General features: G+C 47.0%; 1 protein-coding gene across 3 annotated transcripts in view; it reads right to left on the bottom strand.

Moving 5' to 3' along the window:
* Positions 1-24,367, bottom strand: part of macrod2 (mono-ADP ribosylhydrolase 2) — a 937,884-nt gene that overhangs the window by 322,175 nt on the left and 591,342 nt on the right. For all 3 annotated transcript variants that reach the window (XM_078230387.1, XM_078230388.1, XM_078230389.1), the window contains exon 7: positions 10,943-11,064. In XM_078230387.1, the coding sequence (XP_078086513.1) occupies positions 10,943-11,064 (122 nt within the window). The remainder of the gene's footprint in view (positions 1-10,942; positions 11,065-24,367) is intronic.

Genomic DNA, 24,367 nt, shown 5'->3' with positions numbered 1-24,367 from the left:
ATGAGTATAGCCCCAGTCTACTCAGTCTCTCCTCATAAGCCAACCTCTCAATTCCGGAATCAACCTGGTGAATCTCCTCTGCACCCCCTCCAGTGCGAGTATATCCTTTCTCAAGTAAGGAGACCAAAACTGTACACAGTACTCCAGGTGTGGCCTCACCAGCACTTTATACAGCGGCAACATAATCTCGCTGTTTTTAAACTCCATCCCTCTAGCAATGAAGAACAAAATTCCATTTGCCTTCTTAATTACCTGCTGCACCTGCAAACCAACTCCTTGAGATTCCTGCACAATGACACCCAGGTCCCTCTGCACAGCAGCATGTTGCAATTTTTTACCATTTAAGTAATAGTCCATTTTGCTGTTATTCCTACCAAAATGGATGACCTCACATTTACCAACATTGTGCTCCATCTGCCAGACCCTCACCCACTCACTTAGACTATCTATATCCCTTTGCAGACTTTCAGTGTCCTCTGCACACTTTGCTCTTCCACCCATCTTAGTGTCATCTGCAAATTTTGACACACTACACTTTGTCCCCAACTCCAAATCATCTATGTAAATCGTAAACAATTGCGGTCCCAACACTGATCCCTGAGGCACACCACTAGTCACTGATTGCCAACCAGAAAAACACCCATTTACCCCCACTCTTTGCTTTCTGTTAGTTAACCAATCCTCTATCCATGTTAATACATTACCCGTAACACTGTGCACCTTTATCTTATGTAGCAGTCTTTGGTGCGGCACCTTGTCAAATGCCTTCTGGAAATCCAGATACACCACATCCACAGGTTCCCCATTGTCCACTGCGCATGTAATATTCTCAAAGAATTCCACCAAATTAGTCAAACATGACCTGCCCTTTATGAACCCATGCTGCGTCTTACCAATGGGACAATTTATATCCAGATGTCTCACCATTTCTTCCTTGATGATAGATTCAAGCATTCTCCCTACTACAGAAGTTAAGCTAAACCGGCCGATAGTTACCTGACTTTTGTCTACCTCCTTTTTTAAACAGTGGCGTCACATTTGCTGTTTTCCAATCTGCGGGAACCACCCCAGAGTCCAGCGAATTTTGGTAAATTACCACTAGTGCATTTGCTATTTCTCCCACCATCTCTTTTAGTACCCTGGGATGCATTCCATCAGGACCAGGAGACTTGTCTACCTTTAGCCCCATTAACTTGCCCAACACTACCTCTTTCGTGATAATGATAGTTTCTAGGTTCTCACCTGCCATAGCCTTCCTGTCATCAATTTTTGGGATGTTATTTGTGTCTTCCACTGTGAAGACCGACACAAAATACCTGTTCAATGCCTCAGCCATTTTCTCATTTCCAGTAATTACATCCCCCTTCTCGTCCTCTAAAGGACCAATGTGTATTTTTGCTACTCTTTTTCGTTTTATAGCCATACCAAGCTGTGAAACAACCAGAAAGTATGCTTTCGAAGGTGCATCTGTAAAATTTGGTCAGAGTCATAGCTGACATGCTAAATTTTCTGAGTTAATTTGACTTGCTGAATATGAACCTAAGTGACTTTTGTGGAATTTCTCTCATTCTCCAGTGTTCATTGATTGGAAATTAACAATATTAGTTTCCCTGACATTGTACAGAATCAATATTAAAGTACCAATCTTCTTTGAAAGGAATACAGTTAAGGAGCAGAATGTGGTTTGTATGCTATCCTCTCTTCTGCCAACATTTTTCTGTTTTCCTCTTTCAAATCAGGTACCAACCTCTCGTTGGGGTTCAGCTCCAACGGTGTGTCGCGACCTCATTCACGTAACCAACATTCACGTGTGACCCCTGGCAACAACAACCTGCATTTATGTATCATCTTAAATGTGATCAAGCCATCCTAAGTCGCATTTATCAGACAAAGCGTGATCAGACAAAGGGCGGTACGGTGGCACAGTGGTTAGCACTGCTGTCTCACAGCGCCAGGGACCTGGGTTTGATTCCCAGCTTGGGTCACTGTCTGTGTGGAATTTGCACGTTCTCCCCGTGTCCGCATGGGCTTCCTCCGGGTGCTCCGGTTTCCTCCCACAATCTGAAAGATGTGCATTGATCCGAACAGGCGCCGGCCGGAGTGTGGCGATTACGGGAATTTCACAGTAACTTCATTGCAGCATTAACATAAACCTTACTTGTGACTAATAAATAAACTTTGCATTTTTGATGTCCAATCAGGGAGGGAGATATTAGGACAGGTGACCAAAAAGCTGGGTCAATGATTTGATTTCGATTTATTGTCACATGTTAACATACAGTGAAAAGTATTGTTTCTTGCACGCTATGCAGACAAAGCATACTGTTCATAGAGAACGAAACGAGAGAGTGCAGAATGTAATGTTACAGTCAGAGCTAGGGTGGAGAGAAAGATCAACTTAGTGCAAGACAAGTCCATTCAAAAGTCTGACAGCAGCAGGGAAGAAGCTGTTCTTCAGTCGGTTGGTACGTGACCTCAGACTTTTGTATCTTTTTCCCGATGGAAGAAGGTGGAAGAGAGAATGTCCGGGGTGCGTGGGGTCCTTAGTAATGCTGGCTGCTTTTCTGAGGCAGCGGGAAGTGTAGACAGAGTCAATGGATGGGAGGCTGGTTTGCGTGATGCAATAAGGGAGGCTTTAGCATCAATTCAAAAAAGAGCAGCGGGGGGGCTGAGGGAGAGAATAGAGTAAGAAGTCTCACAACACCAAGTTAAAGTCCAACAGGTTTATTTGGTAGCAAATGCCACTAGCTTTCGGAGCGCTGCTCCTTCTTTAGGTAAGAAGTTTAACAACACCAGGTTAAAGTCCAACAGGTTTATTTGGTAGCAAAAGCCACACAAGCTTTCGAAGCTCTAAGCCCCTTCTTCAGGTGAGTGGGAATTCTGTTCACAAACAGAGCTTATAAAGACACAGACTCAATTTACATGAATAATGGTTGGAATGCGAATACTTACAACTAATCAAGTCTTTAAGAAACAAAACAATGGGAGTTTTTGTTTTGTTTTGTTTCTTAAAGACTTGATTAGTTGTAAGTATTCGCATTCCAACCATTATTCATGTAAATTGAGTCTGTGTCTTTATAAGCTCTGTTTGTGAACAGAATTCCCACTCACCTGAAGAAGGGGCTTAGAGCTTCGAAAGCTTGTGTGGCTTTTGCTACCAAATAAACCTGTTGGACTTTAACCTGGTGTTGTTAAACTTCTTACTGTGTTTACCCCAGTCCAACGCCGGCATCTCCACATCATGACCTTCTTTAGGTAGCAAAGATGGTTTGGTTAAACTGCAGGCTCGATTCTCTGAGTCCCTCTGGTCCGTCGTCACGAAGCTCCTGGGACCTCGTTGGCCGGAAGTCAGAGACGTTTCTGGAAAGGCAAGCAGGCAGGGGGATAAAGGGACACATTTCAGACACACCAGGAGCGAAGACTCGACGAGGGAGGTGACCTTGACCATCCGGAAGACTGACCAGAGAAGGAAGGAAGGAAGAAGCTGTCATCGAGACTCACCTTCGTGACGACGGACCAGAGGGACTCAGAGAATTGAGCCTGCAGTTTAACCAAACCACCTTTGTGGAACTCCCACTCACCTGACGAAGGAGCAGCACTCCGAAAGCTAGTGGCATTTGCTACCAAATAAACCTGTTGGACTTTAACTTGGTGTTGTGAGGCTTCTTACTGTGTTTACCCCAGTCCAACGCCGGCATCTCCACATCATGGAGAGAACAGTCATAGAAGTTTACAGCGTGGAAACTCAGCCCAACTTGTCCATGCCGCCCTTTTCTTTTTAAATCCCTAAGCTAGTCCCAATGGCCCGCATTTGGCCCATATCCTTCTATACCCATCTTACCCATGTAACTGTCTAAACGCTTTTTAAAAGAGAAGATTGTAGCTGCCCCTACTACTACCTCTGGCAGCTTGTTTCAGACACTCACCACCCTCTGTGTGAAAAAATTGCCACTCTGGACACTTTTGTATCTCTCCCCTCTCACCTTAAACCTATGCCCTCTAGTTTTAGACTCCCCTACCTTTGGGAAAAGATATTGATTATCTAGCTGATCTGTGCCCCTCATTATTTTATAGACCTCTATAAGATCACCCCTCAGCCTCCTACGCTTCAGAGAAAAAAAGTCCCAGTCGATCCAGCTTCTCCTTATAACTCAAACCATCAAGTCCCAGTAGAATCCTAGTAAATCTTTTCTGCACTCTTTCCAGTTTAATAATATCCTTTCTGTAATTGGGTGACCAGAACTGTACACAGTATTCCAAGTGTGGCCTTACCGATGTCTTGTACAACTTCAACAAGACGTCCCAACTCCTGTATTCAATGTTCTGACCAATGAAACCAAGCATGCCGAATGCCTTCTTCACCACTCTGTGCACCTGTGACTCCACTTTCAAGGAGCTATGAACATGTACCCCTAGATCTCTTTGTTCTGTAACTCTCCCCAGCGCCCTACCATTAACTGAGTAAGTCCTGCCCTGGTTCAATCTACCAAAATGCATCACCATGCATTTATCTAAATTAAACTCCATCTGCCATTCATCAGTCCACTGGCCCAATTGATCAAGATGCCGTTGCAATCAGAGATAACTGTCTTCACTGTCTACTATGCCACCAATCTTGGTGTCATCTGCAAACTTACTAACCATGGCAAGGCCAAGCTGCCAACAACAATGAAAATCGGGGATACAAAGAGGCCACAAGGAAGTGAGTGTCTGGAAGCTGCTCAAATAAAAAGGCCTCACCCAACATTCACAGTCTTCAAAGTCCAAAGATGTGCGGGTTAGGCAGATTGACCATCTGAAATTGCCCCTTAGTGTCAAGGGGACTAGCTTGGGTAAATGTGTGGGGTTATGGGAATAGGGCCTGGGTGGGATTCTGGTCGGTGCAGACTCGATGGGCCGAATGGCCTCCTTCTGCACTGTAGGGATTCTATGATTCTATGAAATGTTGGCTCTATTCTCTCCCCTCCAGATGCTGTTAGAGCTGCTGAGATTTTCCAACATTTTCTGGGTTCTGATTCACAGACTTGCACTCCGAGCATGGGCTTGCTAACTGATGCACTATCAATCAAGCAAAGACTAGTTTGTATGCTAGAACAAATAAGCTTTTATTCGCAAAAGACTTGGAGCACACCCATGCCGATGAACTGGTCCAGAGACTGAGGCAGGGGGTGGGGAGCAGTCACCTTTATACCTGGACCAGGGGGGAGGAGTCTCAGGCAGGGCTGGCAGGGGCATGTCCAGGCATGTCACACACACACACACACACACACAGGCAATAAGCTTAACAGCGGTTTACCACACTAACTTTCCACAACAAATCAACAGACCAGAAACAGTTCCAACCCAACCCAGGGAAGATGACTTCACTCATTTTCGGGTCTCTGCAACCAGGATATTTAGAATATAAATTCAATTTGCTTCCTGTTCCAGAATGTAAACCTAATTAAGCATTTTATTTGGTAAAAAGTGCTAATTAACTTTCAGATGAATGTTAATTGGAGCTGAACAATAAATTGCTGGAACCTTTGATTGTGCTAATGGGGTCTAGACTGCGTTTACTATTAACAATTTACATTCAAACAGTCCACAGTTCAGTGATAAAGAGCAATAAATGATGATGCAATGTTTTTAAACAACCTTCAGGAGCACCACAAATATTCATTAAGAAACGGTGCCCAATATATTGCCTCAAATCATTCTTGCCCACCGACACCTTCATGTCCTTTCTGTCGCCTCGCCTTTAGCACAAATGCAGATTGTTACCAGAACTCCCAAGAACCATCGATACCACCTGCAGAATTTTCCGGGGATCAAAAAGTGTTTGTGCAGAGAAGCCATAAGTCAGACACTGACAACTCAAAACTCTTAATGCGTGCCTGTGTCACAAGGCACCACTTTGCGAAGCGGATGATGAATGAGGCACGACTTGGTTCCATATATGTCCCCATCTTCCACGAAATGGGGCTGGGAGGACAGGGAAGGAATCCATCAAATGAAATATTAATTGAGTGGCCGAGTTGTGCCTCTCCGCAACTGATGCAGGGCTGTTGTTATTTTAAGCCACCTCCAGCAATGTCTTCTTTCTTATCGTGAGCTTGGTAATCTCTTGTTTTCTTTCATTAACTTGACGTGAAGGGGGCTCTTGAGTTCAACACCAACTCTGATAGATCTTTACAAGCCGCAGCTCTGATATTTGCCGCCTTCATGTCATCATTGTCATTTGTCAGCATTTATTTTACTTTTCACGTCTCCCCTCCTCTCCCCCCCCCCCCCCCCCCCCCCCCCCGCCCCCCAAGCCCTGAACTGAAAGCCTTGTGACTCAGAAAGCTTTTGTTGACAAATTGTCCTAATGGAGTGGCCCACTTAATTCTGATCAGCCACAGTGTCACTTGTGCTGTAAGGTAACCTCTCCGAGAGCACGCAGGCTAGGGGAATAGGCTGGGGAATAGAAGAGTGAGTTCTCCACTGGCGGTAGAGCTCACTTTATGGCTTCATCATCCATCAGCAAGGAGAGAGAGTGAGGGTGCTTGAAAGAGAAGGGAGATTGCTGAGTGATTGTTGATGGGTGGCTCAGTGGTTAGCACTGCTGCCTCACAGCGCCAGGGACCCAGGTTCGATTCCCGGCTCGGATCACTGTCTGTGTGGAGTCCGCACATTCTCCCCGTGTCTACGTGGGTTTCCTCCGGATGCTCCGGTTTCCTCCGACAGTCCGAAAGACGTGCAGATTAGGTGGATTGGCCATGCAAAATTGCCCCTTAGTGTCAAGGGGACTAGCTAGAGTAAATGCATGGGGTTATGGGGATAGGGGCTGGGTGGGATTGTGGTCGGTGCAGGCCTGATGGGCCGAATGGCCTCCTTCTGCATTGTTGGGATTCTATGATTCCTGTTAAGTTTCCAGCTGGCTTGACATGGCAAGACTTTGCATTTATCAAGAGGTTCCTTCAGTTTCTGAAGATGCACCCACTTCAAAGGTCTCAGCTAACATCACTGTAAACATTGTGTTCAATAAATCTCGGTCCCTTCACTGGTGTTGGAAGAGAAGAGGTGGGGTAAGGGGGTAAGTGACGGTAAACTGGAAAATTGTTTTTTTTATACTGAGGAGTGTCAGGTTCAACTCCCATGGCAGCTATTCTGGCAGATATTGTTAAGGTTGACTTTGCAGATTATCAGCTCAAATCACAGTCAGGAATTTGCAGAATGCTTTTCATCCTATTTTACAGTCACTGCTTAAAACGTTGCAGCGAATGGCACCACGTAACTTCACATCTCACAGGACCTGCCACCGATTCAAGTGTTCACGAGATGAAAATTTTCCCAAGTGGGGAGACGGGAAGGGGGATGAGGGAAATGCTCAAATAAATCTTCAACATTCTTGAACAAATCCCTTTTAATCAGCTTTCAAATCAAGTGACTTCCACTCGCCACCCGGTAACACCCCCCTGGCCCTCAGAGCAATGCATCGCCATGATTCCATTAACCTTTAACGCGCTCTGTTGGGGTTTGCAAATCGAGCGTGGCTTAGAAAATCCAACATTTCTGTAAGCAGCACTTGGAGCTCTGCTGTCTAACTTGTGCCCAACTAAAAAATTAAAGGAGAATACATCGCTGTGTTTGATCGATGGAGATTAATGTCGAGGTTATAATGAAGTTAGCCAAGCTCCTTGTCCACTCAAAAAAAAGCAAAATATTGCAGAGTCTGGAAATCACTTTGCGGAACACCTTTGCTGCGTCCGTAAACACAGTCCCAACCTTCCTGTCACTTGCCATTTCAATTACACACCTTGCTCTCATGCCCACAGGGTGGCACAGTGATTAGCACTGCTGTGTCACAGCCCCAAGGACCCGGGTTCGATCCCTGGCTTGGGTCCCTGTCTGTGTGGAGTCTGCACGTTCTCCCCGTGTCTGCGTGGGTTTCCTCCAGATGCTCTGGTTTCCTCCCACAGTCCAAAAGACGTGCTGGTTAGGTGCAGTATCCATGCTAAATTCTCCCTCTGTGTACCCAAACAGACGCTGGACTGTGGCGACTAGGGGATTTTCACAGTACATTCATTGCAGTGTTAACGTAAGCCTACTTGTGACACTAATAAATAAACTTTAGGCTAAAACATGTCCGGCCTCAGTTGGCTGCAATGCTCCCGTGATGCCCAACGCAAACTGGAGGAACAACACTTCATCTTCCCATTAGGCACATTACAGCCTTCGGGATTCATCATTGAGTTCAACAACTTTACACTGTGAACCTTCGCCTTCACCGTGACCCTCCCCAACCGTCCACCCTCCCTTTACAAAACGGCCAGAAGAAAACAGCAGACCTGAGGATTGGGAGCAGTTTAGAATTCAGCAAAGGCGGACAAATGGATTGATTAAGAAGCAGAAGACAGGGTACGAGAGTAAACAAAGGACTTGAACTCTGTCCCGAACCGTACTGTGCGAGTTTCTCCACCACATGCACCGCAATGGTTCAAAAAGGCAGCACCGTCTCATGTGCAAGTACAGATGGGCGATAAATGCCAGTCTAATGACTTGAATCAGGCAATTGAGGTGGGCCTGATCGAATACGAATTCCCTGATCAAGGGCCAATCAGGGAGCTTCTTGCTTTGTATTTAGCCAGGCGTGTCAGTTCCTCTGGGACTCCGAGTGTAGACTGCTAACTGAAAACACAGTGTGTGCTGCTGTCAAACTTGTATATGAAGGGATTTTGGTGAAAGGACTTCTGCCTCCGAGGACTTACTACAGCTGGCCAAGCCAGTGACGCCCACATCCCATTAACAAATGAATCAAAACTAATCTCTGCTGGTTCTTATATTCCACACAAGTCTCCACCCATTCAATCAGCTGCAAACTCCCCTCCAAGCCACTCACCATCCTGACTTGGAAGTATACCGCTGTTCCATCACAGTCGCTGGGTCAAAATCCTGGAATTCCCTCCCTTATGGCGTTGTAGGACAATGCACAGAACATGGACTGCAGCGATTCAAGAAGGCAGCTCACCACCACCTTCTCAGGGGCAACTAGCGATGCCCATGTCCCACAAATGAATAAAAAGAATAAAACAAATTCAACCAACCTCCTCTCAGCGTTCAGCCTATCTTTCTATTCTCTATTCCCCCTATTCTGTCGTGCTCATGTGTAGTTTCTTTTGGAAATATTTAATCCATTTGCCTTAACCAGTTCCTGTGGTGGAGAGTTCCACATTCAAACAATTCTCTGTGTGACGAAATGTCTCCTTACTCTCATCGATTTAATGTGACCTTGTATTTAGGGTCCCTAGTTTTAGGTCCTCCCAGAATTGGAAATGTTCTCTCCACGGATACCTGTCTCTCCTGGCTATAACATGCGATCGGAGTTCATAAAATCAGGTATAGAATATAAAGATATGATTATGCCGCATGGTGGGATCACATTTCAATTACTGCACTGTATTCCGTTCAGAGCTCCCCAATTTGGGAAGGAGCCACACAGCCCCAGGTTCGAATCCCGCCACTGCAGATGGTGGATTTTGAATTCAATAAAAAATAGAATCAAGAATCATCAAGATGACCGTGAAACCATTACCGATTGTCAGAAAAACCCATCTGGTTCACTATTGTCCTTTAGGGAAAGAAATCTGCCGTCCTTACCTGGTCTGGCCTACATTTGACTCCAGAGCCACAGCAATGTGGTTGACTCTCAACTGGCCTCTTAAATGGCTGAGCAAGCACTCAGTTCAAGGGTAAATAGAATTGGGCAATAAATGCTGGCCAGTCAGCAACGCCTACGTCCCTGAGTATTGCCTTGGTGAATAAAAATTCAAGGCGATACTCAGGATGAAAAGAGAGAGCTACAAGGAAAGGATGCATGAACTTGTTTTATATCCACTGGATGTGGGAGCCTTAAGTGCTAACTTGACTGAGATGTTTGATGGACTAAATGGACAATTCTTGTTCCTGAGTGTCCTGGCCTCTGGAATCAGAGAGAACTGCTCCAGTTATGCACCTATATTTGGTTGAGATCGGTGCAATAAACTAAAGACAAGAAATAAATTCTGGCCGAGGTACATGGTACAATTTCAATGGACAAATATAATGGTCTGGAGATACTGTATAATCTCAGTGAGATGGAGCTAGTTGCTCCGGGTATACAGCCTGGAACTTAATAGAGATTGTCCAGACCACTTGGACAGTGTCATGCAATCAGTATTGACTCAAGCTGCATTCCACGTCTAAGTGGACACTGTACATTTACATAACATGGAAGATCAATTGTACACAATCTATGTTTGGGATAGATGCAGTGTGTGTATCATAGAATCATAGAATCCCTACAGTACAGAAGGAGGCCATTTGGCCCATGGAGTCCGCACCGACCACAATCCCACCCAGGTCCTATCCCCATAACCCCATACATTTACCCTAGTTAGTCCCCCTGACACTAAAGGGGCAATTCAGCATGGCCAATCCACCCAACCCGCACATTTTTGGACTGTGGGAGGAAACTGGAGCACCCGGAGGAAACCCGCGCAGACACGGGGAGAACGTGCACACTCCGCACAGACAGTGACCCAGGGGCGGGAATCGAACCTGGGTCCCTGGCGCTGTGTGGCAGCAGTGCTCAGCACTTTGCCACCGTGCCGCCCCAAGTGTAGGCAGGGAGGCAGCCAGAACTCTTTGACTTGATATCAGAATCAGAGGACGAATCTTTCCAAAGAGTGGAAGAAACATGAATAATGTAAAACTATAATTATCACTTGATACATGCTAAATCAGTGTCACAGTTAACTTCTGTAGAGAGCTGGAGAATCCCAAGTTTCCTGACCTGATTTTCTTATAAATTGTGGCTCTTTCAAGACCTTTGATGTTACATTTATTTTTAGGTTTAGAAAGCTGAAGAGAAGTCCTTTATGTGAAATCATCATCGGATCTGTGCAAGGGTAATCTGGACTCCTCGCAGTGTAACACTTACGATAGATTTCAGCCCTTGGGTCTCCAACAGCTTCAGGGAGGTCTCGTAGCAGTTTCTCAGCTGACGTTTAAGACGCTCATCGCAGTTCCCTCTTGCTACAGGTCCCACGGTGTGAATGACATCTAAAAACAAGAAAAGAACAAAGATTTTCGGTTAGGATCACGCAGCAGAGCAAGAGGTCATTTGGCCCCTCATGGTCAAGAGGTCATGTGGCCCCCCAGCAGAGCAAGAGGTCATTTGGCCCTTTCCAACCATTATCCAATTCCTCTTGAACCTAAAAGCTTGGCAACAAGTAAAACACGGAATAATAAAATATTTTTCTTCCAATTAATCATTACATTAGTACATCCAACATTTTTAAATTCCTTCACAGGATGTGGGTATTCCTGGCTAGGCCAGCATTTATTGCCCATCCCTAATTGCCCTTGAGAAGGTGGCAGTGAGCTGCCTTCTTGAATGGCTGCAGTCCGTGTGGCGTAGGTGCACACACCAGGTGCTGTTAGGGAGGGAGCTCCAGGATTTTGACCTTGCCACAGCAAAGGAATAGCAAGACAGTTCCAAGTCAGGGAAGTGTATGGCATGGAGGGGAACTTGCAGATGATGGTGTTCCTTTTTTGTTATTCATTCGTGGGACATGGGCATCGCTGGCTGGCCAGCATTTATTGCCCATCCCTAGTTGCTCTTGTTCAGAGGGCAGTTGAGAGTCAACCACATTGCCGTGGCTCTGGAGTCACACATCGGCCAGACCAGGTAAGGACGACAGATTTCCTTCCCTAAAGGGCATTAGTGCGGAGTCACTTTTAACATTTAAGAAAAACTTGGACGGGTTCATGGATGAGAGGGGTGTGGAGGGATATGGTCCAAGTGCAGGTCAGTGGGACTAGGCATAAAATGGTTCGGCACAGACAAGAAGGGCCAAAAGGCCTGTTTCTGAGCTGTAATTTTCTATGGTTCTAGTAAACCAGATGGGTTTTTCCAACAATCGACAATGGTTTCATGGTCATCAGCAGATTCTTAATTCCAGATATTTTTTGTTGAATTCACATTTCACCATCTGCCGTGGTGGGATTCGAACCCGGGTCCCCAGATCATTAGCTGAGTTTCTGGATTAATAGTCTAGCGATAATACCACTAGGCCATCGCCTCCCCGTACCAATAATAATTTGTCATGTACCTTGCTGGGCGTGTGAACTGACTGCAGTGAGGACAACAGGAATCTTTAGGGAATGGCTGGATTAGCAAGATCTCGCTTAACCTATGAGATTTAAGGATTGAGAAGAAAAGTAGAAAAATGGTTTGAGAAGGGGGGTGAATTCGAGGGTGAAGTCAGATACAGAAAGAGAAATAAAGAGGGAATATTTGACTCAGAGAGAGAAAGGAAAATTCAACATTTTAAAAATCTCTAACAATGTGCAGGAATGACATTGAAGATTTTTTAATTGCTCCTACTTTAGATCAGAAAGGCACTGCAAGAACAATTATCACGTCATAAAAAAGGGAATTTATGCTCTTAATTGAAGGAGTTAACTTGCTGCGGCAAACCTAATGGGCAATAAATGTACTAATCCAACAAGCTCTTAAAAATAACGGTCAGGCTAAGGGAGAGGTATCGGGGGCGATTCTCCTAGCGCAGCCGGCTGGGAGACATCAGTGGAGGCCGTTTAGTGGGCTCCCCGCTGGGCGCCACGGCCTCTGCACGTCTCCGGCTCCATGTGTTTTGCAGTCATCATTAGCTCCGTGCCGGATACCGGCGTGGGGCTGAATTAAATATTTAAACCTCAATTTACATTTCATTAGTGGGCCCAGGAATGAAGTCTACAGGCCTGGTAGCGTCTCCCACACTCCCCAGCCCCCACCTCCACTCTGCCAGGAGTGGTTCACTCCAGCGGGGTTTACTCCTGCTCCCCACTAACGGGTGGCCGACCCTGCTGGAGGGGACAAAGGCCATGGAGGCTCCCCCAGGAGGTCGGGGGTAAGGGGGGGGGGTTGCCCCCTGGGCATTACCAGCCTAGCAGTGCCAGCCTGAACCCCTGACACTGCCCAGGGAACAAACAGGCACTGCCTTGGGGCACCTTGGCACTGCCCACTGGGCATCAGGGCAGTGCCAAGGGGGCGGGCCAGAGGGTACAGGGCCTATAGGGGGCCAATGGATGGGGGTGGGGGGGGGTCCCCACTGCCACTCTGCGTTGGGATTGGCAGCAGAGGGAGGGAAGATGGCAATCGGGGCTGGCCATCCGGGTTGGGATGGGAGTCGGGATGTTGGAAATGGTGGAGAGGTGTAAATCAACCAGCAAATGCTGGAAATTTGCAACTCGCAGCATTTCTCTCGATCCCGTGGGTTTGCCCACTGATTTATACATTAATCACATTACCACATCATTATTCTCCCTCAATATTTCGGGCCCAGTAGCTTTCAGCCGAAAAGAAATGATGTTTTGCAATAATGTATTACTGTTTTTCGACAGGCAAGCTTTATACATTCCATTAGCCTCTTTAATAGAGAATTTGATTAGAGTATTGACAGTGTCATTTGTATTAACAAAAACAGATGTATTAATGAATTCTCTGCTTGATGTACACTAACTCTTGCAGGAGCTGGTTCCTACACATTAAATGTTCTCACTGCTCAAGCCTTATATATATCATATATTTGTGGAGAACGATGGTTGTGCAACCATATCAGGCACATATAGGAGAAGGCCATTCAGCCCATCGAGCCTGTTCCGCCATTCATTGTAATCATGGCTGATCTGCAAACTAATTCCATATAGCTCCCTTTGTCCCGTATCCATTAACACCTAAACATCCAGCAATCTCAGATTTAAAATGAATAACTCATCCAGAATCCATTTGTGGAAGAGTGCGCTAAACTTTTGTCTTTCTTGACACCACAATGGTTAGCACTGCGGCCTCACAACGCCAGGGACCCGGGTTCAATTCCCTGCTTGGGTTACCGTCTGTGTAGCGTTTGTATGTTCTCCCCGTGTCTGCGTGGGTTTCCTCCGGGTGCTCTGGTTTCCTCCCACAGTCCGAAAGACGTCCTAGTTAGGTGGATTGCCCATGCTAAATTCTCCCTCAGTGTGCCCGAACAGGTGCCCAGAGTGTGGCAACTAGGGGATTTTCACAATAATTTCATTGCAGTGTTAATGTAAGCCTACTTGTGACACTAATCAATACACTTAAAAATAACTTCACTCCTGAGAGACCTTGCCATTGGGCACCAAGGAAAATAACCAAAGGGAAGGACATAGGAACAAATGGAGGTCATTCAGCCCCTTGAACTTGTTCTGTTCGCTATTAGTAAGATCAAAATTGACCTGCTTCTTAACTGCATTTCCCCACCCTAGCTCCATATCACCTTCATAGAAACATAAAAAATAGAAGCAGGAGCAGACCATTTGGCCCTTCGAGCCTGCTCCGCCATTCATTTTGATCATCAAATTCATCCTGATCCCTCCTTCCCCTCATATAAGGTTTATTTATTTATTAGTGTCACAAGTGGGCTTACATTAACACTGCAATGAAGTTACTGTGAAATTTCCCTAGTCGCCACACTCCGACACCTGTTCGGGTAAATGCACCCGAACCAGCACGTCTTTCAACTGTGGGAGGAAGCCAGAGCACCCGGAGGAAACCCACGCAGACACGGGTAGAATGTGCAAACTCCACACAGACAGTGACCCAAGATGGGAATCAAAGCCAGGTCCCTGGCACACTGTGAGGCAGCAGTGCTAACCACTGTGCCAACGCGCCGTAGTATAAAGTTAAATAAAAGTTAATGTTAATCAACAATTTAGCCTCCAGCTTTATCTGCAAATCCAGAACCACAAAAAACCCAATTCCAGAAACCACAGCGATGGTAACACATGGTGGCAGCGGGGAATCAGAACAGAAGGAGCAACAAGTGAAGAGCCCAGTGACTGGAAGCAGAAGCAAGAGAAGCAACTACACGACAAGAACAGAATGGGAGAATCTTCAACTAACCAGTAAAAGACACAGAATAAATCCTACCTTTATCAGAGTGCTTCAACTATGTGGATCGAGGCCTGGATTGAGTCAAGAAGTGGCAGAACTGACATTGTAGGTTTACCAGGTACAGAACAGCATCAGAACTAGCAGAGAAGACTGGCAAAGGAGAAGACCAGTACCTTACTGTATGCATCCAAGGCTGAGTTTGACATAGTGACGATCACTGAGGGAGTCAAAGTTGGCAAGGGTTGGTGCAGGCGAGAATGTGGAGTTGAGGCCAAGTGGCAGGTATTGTTCATTTAAGAGGGGCACAGTGGTTAGCACTTTTGTCTCATAGCGCCAGGGACCTGGGTTCAATTCTGTCATTGCGTGGAGTCTGCACATTCTCCCCGTGTCTGAGGGATTTCCTTTGGGTTTCTTCCCACGCTCCAAAGATGTGGTCAGGTTGATTGGCCATGCTAAATTGCCCCTTAGTGTCCCAAGATGTGCAGGTTAAGGGGATTAGCGGGGCAAATATGTGAGGTTACGGGAATAGGGCCTGGGTGGGATTGTGGTCGGTGCAGACTCGATGGGCCAAATGGCCTCCTTCTGCACTGTAGGGATTCTATGGTACTATTGAGAGTTTAAGTTGTTTTAATGAATTCCATGATTGTCGTTTGGTCTATGAAAACCACAAATAAGTGGTCTTTATCGAATATTTGATAACTTGTCATTAGGATCTTGGTGCAAAATGACCTTTGGTAGTTAAAACTGTCCATCAGGTATAAGCATTGGAGTCACTCAAGCGGTGGAAATGTGCAGCCTCTTTATGGACGTCATGTATTTGTGCACTTTCCCCATTCTGGATTATGACGACCACATGTTCAGCAAAAATAAAATTTAAAAACGTCTGCCAGTAACGTTTAAAAACCATCACAAAAGAAGATAAAGTCGAAGTATTTATTCAGCAGTGACAGAGAACATCATGAAATGGTTCACTAGAGTAACAATGGTATTGATCTGTGTAAAGAAAGTCAACGCAAGATTTTACATTTTTTAACGTGCGTTGACATGGAAGAACCAACCAGCCAGTCAGTCACAAACACCAATAACAGCAGACAATCAGGTCTCAAATCCTTATTCAGTTTTTGTGACCTTTTTTTTTCAAAATTCTTGGGATATGAACCTCTCACAGCCAACATGCTAAGTTTTAAGTTTATTTATTAGTGTCACAAGTAGGCTTACATTAACACTGCAATGAAGTTACTGTGACAATCCCCCAGTCGCCACACTCCGGCGCCTGTTCGGGTACACTGAGGGGGAATTTAGCACGGCTGATACACCTAACCAGCACGTCTTTCGGACTGTGGGAGGAAACCGGAGCACCCGGAGGAAATCAACGCAGACACGGGGAGAACGTGCAGACTCCGCACAGACAGTGACCCAAGCCAGGAATCGAACCCAGGTCTCTGGCGATGTGAGGCAGCAGTGCTAACCACTGTGCCACCATGTGCTGGTGATCAGTCTACAATTGAGTGTCATGCTATCAGACGCAGTGCGGAGTCAACGTGACTGTGGGTCTTGAGTCTATACATGTGCCAGGCTGGGTAAGGACAGCAGGGTCCCCTGAAGTAAAGCCGAGGGGTTTATACGACAATCTAGTCTTTTCCCATTATTATAAATGTGACCAGCATTTTAATCCAGATTTATTGATTAAATTATTTTTTTGAGTTGCTGTGGTGGAATTTGAACCACCTCTGGAACACTGATCCAGACGCCACCATGTCACCGTCAAATTCTGTTTTATGAATTGTGAAACACAGAGACAATGAGGTAAATGTTCCGATCTCGTCCGGTGCAGGAATTGCAACGGGTGGGACAGAAAATTTGGCGGACCGTAGAAAGATCTGTTGACCTCGGACAGGAATTCTCGGTCTTGGGGCGCTCATGGCCGGAAAATCCTGCCCAATGTCTTCAAATTTTAAGTCTGATTTCACCCCTACGCGAAAAAGCGCAAGAACAAAGTCTAGAGTTTCAAAGAACAAAGAAAGAACAATACAGCACAGGAACAGGCCCTTCAGCCCACCAAGCCTGTGACGATTCCTAATCCTTATTTAGACCCACTGCTTATTGCCCATACACGGTTACCATCTCTCTTCTCGCCTCCTGTTCATGCGTCTATCAAGATACGCCTTGCGCGTTGCTAACATGCCTGCTTCCACCAGCTCCACTGGCAGCACATTCAAGGCATCCACCGCCCTCTGTGTGAAAAACTTTCCCCACACATCTCCCCTAAACTTCCCCCCTCTCATGTTGAACATGTGTCCTCTTGTAGTTGCCCTTTCCACCCTGGGAAAAAGCCTCTGACTATCCACCATGTCTACGCCTCTCCTAATTTTGTAGACCTCTTATCAGGTCACCCTTCAGCCTCCAGCTTTCCAGTGAAAACAATCCGAGCTTCTGCAACCTCTGCTCATACCTAAAAGCACCAATTGGAAAGCACCTTTCATGACTGAGGATGTCCCAATGTTCTTGAGAACAAATGAAGTATTTTTGAAGTTGCAATCACTGTCGTAATATTAAAAAACATGGCAGCCAATTGTCACACAATCAACTCCCACAAACGGCAATATATGCCGGAATTGTACTACCTCGCCTGCCAGAGGCTTATAAGATCCCGCCCGAGGCTAACGGAGAATGCCGTTCTGCAAGCCTTGGTAGAATTCCGGCCAAAATGATAGAATAACCTACTTTTCTGGTCATGATGTGGAGGTGCTGGCGTTGGACTGGGGTGGGCACAATAAGACTTCATAGTAAGACTTTCTTAGTGATGCCGATCGAGGGATGACGATTGGTCTCAGGAAACTATGAAGAACATCTCCAGCTCTTCCTCAGAATAGTGGCACTGGATCTTCTCCCTCTGTCTGAGAAAGCAGCCATGGCCTCTGAACGTTCAGTCATAGCCCCAAAACACATTTTATTTACCAGTCACAAGTAGGCTTACATTAACGCCGCAATGAAATTACTGTGAAAATCCCCAAGTCGCCACACTCCGGCGCCTGTTTAGATACACTGAGGGAGAATTTAGCACGGCCAATGCACCTAACCAGCACGTCTTTTGGATTGTGGGAGGAAACTGGAGCATCCAGAGGAAACCCATGCAGACATGGGGAGAATGTGCAGACTCCACAGAGACAGTCACCCAAGCCAGGAATCGGAACCCAGGCCCCTGGCACTGTGAGGTAGCAGTGCTAACCACAGTGCTATTGTGATGAAGGGACAAATAAACAGGGGATATTACAGACTTTCCACACCCGCAGCATTACTGTGAGCAATTTCAGTGTAGTTCCAAAAGAAAATAAAAAAAATAATGCAATAATTTCATTCCCACTTTGCATGCCACTCTCCAGATTTGGTGAATATATTGATACATTTTCAGAATATTTGATCTATTGTACTTTATTTAATTACTAGCCAACCAATAAGCATGGAGTAGTAATTCTACAACTTCTATTAAATATATTGCAGATGATAATCAGTTTCTAATCACGCAGATAAAAGCTGAATACAGTTAAAAACAGGGGCTGTATCGGTGTTGCTTTGGGATAAGGACATAATTCTTGGATGTTTATTTGTGTTGGTTGCCTCCCTCAAGAGATGGGTTTGGATGCCAAAACTACAGCATGGTGGCACAATGGTTAGCCCTGCTGCATCACAGCGCCAGGGACCCGGGTTCAATTCCGGCCTTAGGTCACTATCTGTGTGGAGTTTGCACATTCTCCCCGTGTCTGCATGGGTTTCCTCCGGATGCTCCGATTTCCTCCTACGGTCCAAAGATGTGCGGGTTAGGTTGGTTGGCCATGCTAAATTGCCTCTTAGTGTCCAAAGATGTGCAGGTTAGGTGGATTGGCTTTGGTATGCTTTGTCTGTATAGCGTGTAAGAAACAATACTTTCACTGTATACATGTGACAATAATAAATCAAATCAAATCAAAATCAAATCAAACTAAATTGTCCCTTCGTGTCCAAAGACATGCGGGTTAGGTGGATTAGCCATGCTAAATTGCCCCTTAGTGTCCAAAGATGTGTAGGTTAGGTGGATTGGCCATGGTAAACGTGTGGCGTTACGGGGATAGGGTGGAGGAGAGGGCTTGGGTAAGATACTCTGTCAGAGAGTTGGTGCAGACTCGATGGCCTGAATGACCTCCTCCTTCAAGCTTTAAACTTCTGCACTGTAGGGATTTTATGATTCTATGATACATCCACCCTGGTAGCTTGAAGAGGAATCTAATATTCTGACCCCATCACTCAAGTTTTCTAACCAATAGATTTTTAAAAAAATTCTATTTGAAGCACTACAAGATGAGCAGAAATAAAAAGATAATTTTAAATCTGAAGGCCTGTTTCAAGGAGAGTGCATTAATGATGCTGCAATGGGTTTGATGGTTTTAAATCTATTCCTTATTCAACAATCATGCTGCGAAGGTACAGAAGATAAGTAGAGAATAGACTTCATTGCAGAGCATGTTTTCATAAGACCCAGTAATAATCTTGATTGTAAATTTATAAACAGCCAGGGATCCAAAACTGTTAATTGGTTATGGTCTCTTCAAATGATGAGTGTTAAAAAGTAATGAGATGGAATGGCACAACTCCAATTGCCTAGTTGTCCTTCAACTCTTGCGGTTAATTTGTTTTTTTTGTACATTAAAGTGGTTTGATTGTCTGTGTGGGACTTCAAGAAGTGTTTGATAAGATTCCTCTGACATCTTGGATCCTTTCCATCATCCGTCTCCATGATTACACGGACTTTTGTATTTTAGATAACTCCTGCAAGCAAGCTCCAATTCCCCCTCGTCTCCAAGATGACCATTAGCCTCAACGCCTCAATTCCTTTTACCTGCTGCGCTTCACTTAAACCTTTAATCGCCGCTACCCCCTCGCTTGTGATGAACCAACATCACGATTTCAGGAGCACAGAGTGGGTTTTATTTCACACAAGTTCAAGTAGCAATCGAGTGAGTCAGGTAATATTGACTTCCACTCGCTTCCTCAAGTGGACAACGCCATCTCAACTCAAAGATGGGAGCAAACTTGGTAGGGCCTGCAACTGCAAGGCCGTAACAGCCGCCCAAAACACTGAGGACTTAATCAGAGATGCCTATGTCACGGGTATCAGGTCAAACTATATCCGACAACGACTGCTGGAACAGGGTGGGCTGGACCTACAAAAGACTATGGCGCTTGCCGACTCGTTAGAGGTGGCCTTCCGTAATCTTGAGGCCTACACCCCCGACGACGGGGGCGCATCGTGGACGCCGCAGTCTCTGCCACCTCTGTACTCGGAAGGGCCGCAGGCCTACGCCACGCCATGTCCCAACAATGACCCGACCGCTGCGGCAGTCTCTGGAGGCCCGAAGTGTTATTTCTGCGGCCTGGGGAAGCACCCCCGACAACGCTGCCCAGCAAAGGATGCGATCTGCTCCGGGTGTGGAAAGAAGGACCATTACGCGAAGGTACGCGAAGGTAGTCGATCTCCAAGCCCAGTAGCACCGCGTGCGATCCGCGGGGGCCGCCATCTTGGGCGCTGGTAGCCGCGTGTGAGCCATGCGGGTCGCCATCTTGGACGCCTTCAGCCGCGTGTGAGCCGTGCGGGCCGCTATCTTGGATGCCGTCAGCCGCGTCGCAAAATCGAATGGTGGCTTCGGTTACGCTGGACCAATCCAGGCCTCACCAACTCGCCAGGTCCATGATGGATATCGAGGTAAACGGTCGCACTACAAACTGTTTATTTGTCTGTGGGAGTACGGAGAGCTTAACACAGTGAGTCGCTACGCCCTTTCAGTACTGCCAGTGAAGCAAACTATCTCCATGGCTTCAAAGTCCCACTCGGTGGATGTCCTCGGGTACTGCGTGGCGACCCTGACTGTACGGCGCACAGTGTACAAAAATTTCAGGCTCCTCGTGCTGCCACAACTCTGCGCTGCCGTACTCCTGGGGCTAGATTTCCTGTGTCACCTTAAGAGTGTCACCATGGAGTACAATGGGCCTTTTTCCCCGCTCTCTGATTGCAATCACCAGTTCTTAGATTGCCCACCGCGCACCACCTGCAATCGGGGGGCAATCTCTCGACCCTTAAAGTTGCCCCCCCCTCACTGTTTGAAAATCTCACCCCCCGATTGCAAGCCCATTGTCACCAAGAGCAGATGGTACAGTGCTGGAGACAGGGCTTTTATCAGGTCCGAAGTACAACGGCTCCTAGGGGAGGGGATCATCAAGGCCAGTACCAGCCCCTGGAGAGCCCAAGTAGTAGTTGTTAAGACTGGGGAGAAACATCGCATGGTCATTGACTACAGTCAGACCATTAACCGCTACACGCAGCTGGACGCGTACCCACTTCCCCGCATATCTGACATGGTTAATCAGATTGCGCAATATCGGGTGTTCCCCACCATCGACTTAAAGTCTGCATACCACCAGCTCCCTATCCGCCCAGAAGACCGCTAATATACTGCCTTCGAGGCAGATGGCCGCCTCTATCACTTTCTTCGGGTCCCCTTCGGCGTCACCAACGGGGTCTCGGTTTTCCAGCATGAGATGGACCGAATGGTAGACCAGAACGGGCTGCGGGCCACCTTCCCGTACCTGGATAACCTCACCATCTGCGGCCATGATCAGCAGGACCACGACGCCAACCTCCACAAATTCCTCCACACCGCCACACTCCTAAATCTGACCTATAATAAGGAGAAGTGCGTATTCCGCACACGCCGCCTCGCCATCCTTGGTTGTGTTGTGGAAAACGGGGTCATCGGTCCCGATCCCGACCGCATGCGTCCCCTCCTGGAACTTCCCCTCCCCACCAGCCTCAAAGCACTGAGGAGATGCCTGGGCTTCTACTCGTATTACGCCCAGTGGGTCCCCAATTATGCGGATAAAGCCCGTTCGCTCATCAAATCCACCTCTTTTCCTTGAGGGCAGAGGCCCGCATCAAAACAGACATCGTGAAGGCCACGATGCACGCTGTAGACGAATCCATCCCGTTCCAGGTGGAGAGCGATGCGTCTGACTTCGCCCTAGCCGCCACCCTTAACCAGGCGGGCAGACCCATGGCCTTCTTCTCACAAACCCTCCAAGGCCCTGAAATTCGACACTCCTCTGTTGAAAAGGAGGCCCAAGCCATAATGGAAGCTGTACGGCACTGGCGCCACTACTTAGCTGGTAAACGATTCACCCTACTCACGGACCAACGGTCAGTTTAATAACACGCAGCGGGGCAAAATCAAAAATGATAAAATATTGAGGTGGAGAATCGAGCTTTCCACCTACAATTACGTCATCTTATACCGGCCCGGGAAGCTCAATGAGCCCCCAGACGCCCTGTCCCGGGGAATATGTGCCAGCGCACAAATAGACCAATTGCAGACTCTCCACAACGACCTCTGCCACCCGGGGGTCACCAGGTTTTTTCACTTCATTAAAGCCCGTAACCTGCCCTACTCCATTGAGGAAGTCAGGTCTATAACCAGACACTGCCAGGTCTGCGCAGAGTGCAAGCCGCACTTCTATCGGCCAGACAGAGCACACCTCATAAAGGCCACCCGCCCTTTCGAACGCCTCAGCGTCGACTTCAAGGGCCCCCTCCCCTCTTCTGACCGCAACATATACTTCCTCAACGTCTTTGACGAATATTCACGTTTCCCCTTCGCTATTCCCTGCCCGGATATGACCTCGGCCATGGTTGTCAGGGCCCTGCACAGCCTCTTCACCCTGTTCAGTTTCCCTAGCTATATCCATAGCGACCGGGGATCCTCCTTTATGAGTGATGAGCTGTGACAGTACCTGCTCTCCAAAGGCATAGCCTTGAGTAGGACCACCAGCTACAACCCCAGGGAGAACGGACAGGTAGAGAGGGAGAACGTGACAGTCTGGAAGGCCGTTTTACTAGCTCTGAGGTCTAAAGGTCTTCCAGTCACCCGCTGGCAAGAGGTCCTCCCTGATGCACTACACTCGATTAGATCACTTCTTTGCACAGCTACCAATGCTACCCCTCACGAAAGAATGTTTGTTTTCCCCAGGAAGTCCTCCTTGGGGACCTCACTACCGTCGTGGCTGACGTCCCCAGGCCCTGTCCTGCTCCAGAAGCACGTGAGGACCCATAAGTCGGACCCTCTGGTCGAAAGGGTCCAGCTCCTCCACGCCAACCCCCAATACGCCTATGTGGCGTACTACGACAGGCGGGAGGACACGGTCTCCATTCGAGACCTGGCACCCGCAGGTGCCCCAGGGACCACGACAACCCACAACCCCACACCCCCAATGTTGTCCATACAGCACCAGGGCCACAGCCCGCTCCCCTAGCCCCCGTATACAGCACGCCTGAGCCCCAGGAGCCGCCACCACGCACCCGACAATCGGAAGGCACGACAGACGACTCGAGCGACTATGGCCTGGCGCCTGAAACAACACCGCGGCCACCTGAACCGACACCACAACCGGCACTACGGCGGTCGCAGCGGCAGCTCAAGCCCCCAGTGAGACTGAATTTGTAATTCTGTAAATATCATTCCACCCACCTCATCCCCGCCGGACTCTTTTTTAAAAGCAGGGCTAACAGTGGTTTACCACAGCCATGAAACCATTGCCGATTGTTGGAAAAACCCATCTGTTTCACTAATGTCCTTTAGGGAAGGAAATCTGCTGTCCTTACCCGGTCTGGCCTACATGTGACTCCAGAGCCACAGCAATGTGGTTGACTCTCAACTGCCCTTCGGGCAATTAGGGATGGGCAATAAATTATGGCCAGCCAGTGATGCCCACAAATGAATTAAAAAAACACTCCAGTGCAGTCCACTGGGAATGCTGCACTGTCAGAGATACTGTCTCTCAGAAAGATCCCTTAACACTCTCTCATGGAAAAGCAGGGGAGGTATCCCCGATGTCGAGGCCAGTATTTATCCCTCATATACCATCAGATGATCAGATCATTATCATACTTCTACTTGTGAGAGGTTGCTGAAGGCAAAATTAGCTGCTGCATTTGCTAATTACAACAGTGACGACACAAGTAAGATACTGAAGTACAAAAGGTCATCCAGACTCGAAACGTTGGCTCTATTCTCTCCCCACAGTAAGGCTTGCTGAGATTTTCCAACATTTTCTGTTTTTGTTTTCACAGTAACTTCATTGCAGTGTTAATGTAAGCCTACGTGTGACAATAATAAATCAAATAAACGAAACTTGAAATGCTAAAAAAATGTGATAGAATCATTGTCCACCATTTTTAAGCCATCTTTTAGCAGGCCTGTAGGCCACACTTGGGAAAATACCAAGGTTATCGCAATCAGATCCACCTCAATCTTGATAGACTTAAATGTAGATATATCTTTGCAGAAGAACGTGGCATGGTTCATTGCCAACTGGCAGAAATCCAAACAAAGCCAATTTGATTCACTGAGTTCCAGCTTGTCGCCCATT

Source organism: Mustelus asterias, chromosome 15 (assembly GCF_964213995.1).
Source record: "Mustelus asterias chromosome 15, sMusAst1.hap1.1, whole genome shotgun sequence".
NCBI classification, from domain to species: Eukaryota; Metazoa; Chordata; class Chondrichthyes; order Carcharhiniformes; family Triakidae; genus Mustelus; species Mustelus asterias.
This window is presented reverse-complemented; position numbering and strand designations above follow the sequence as displayed.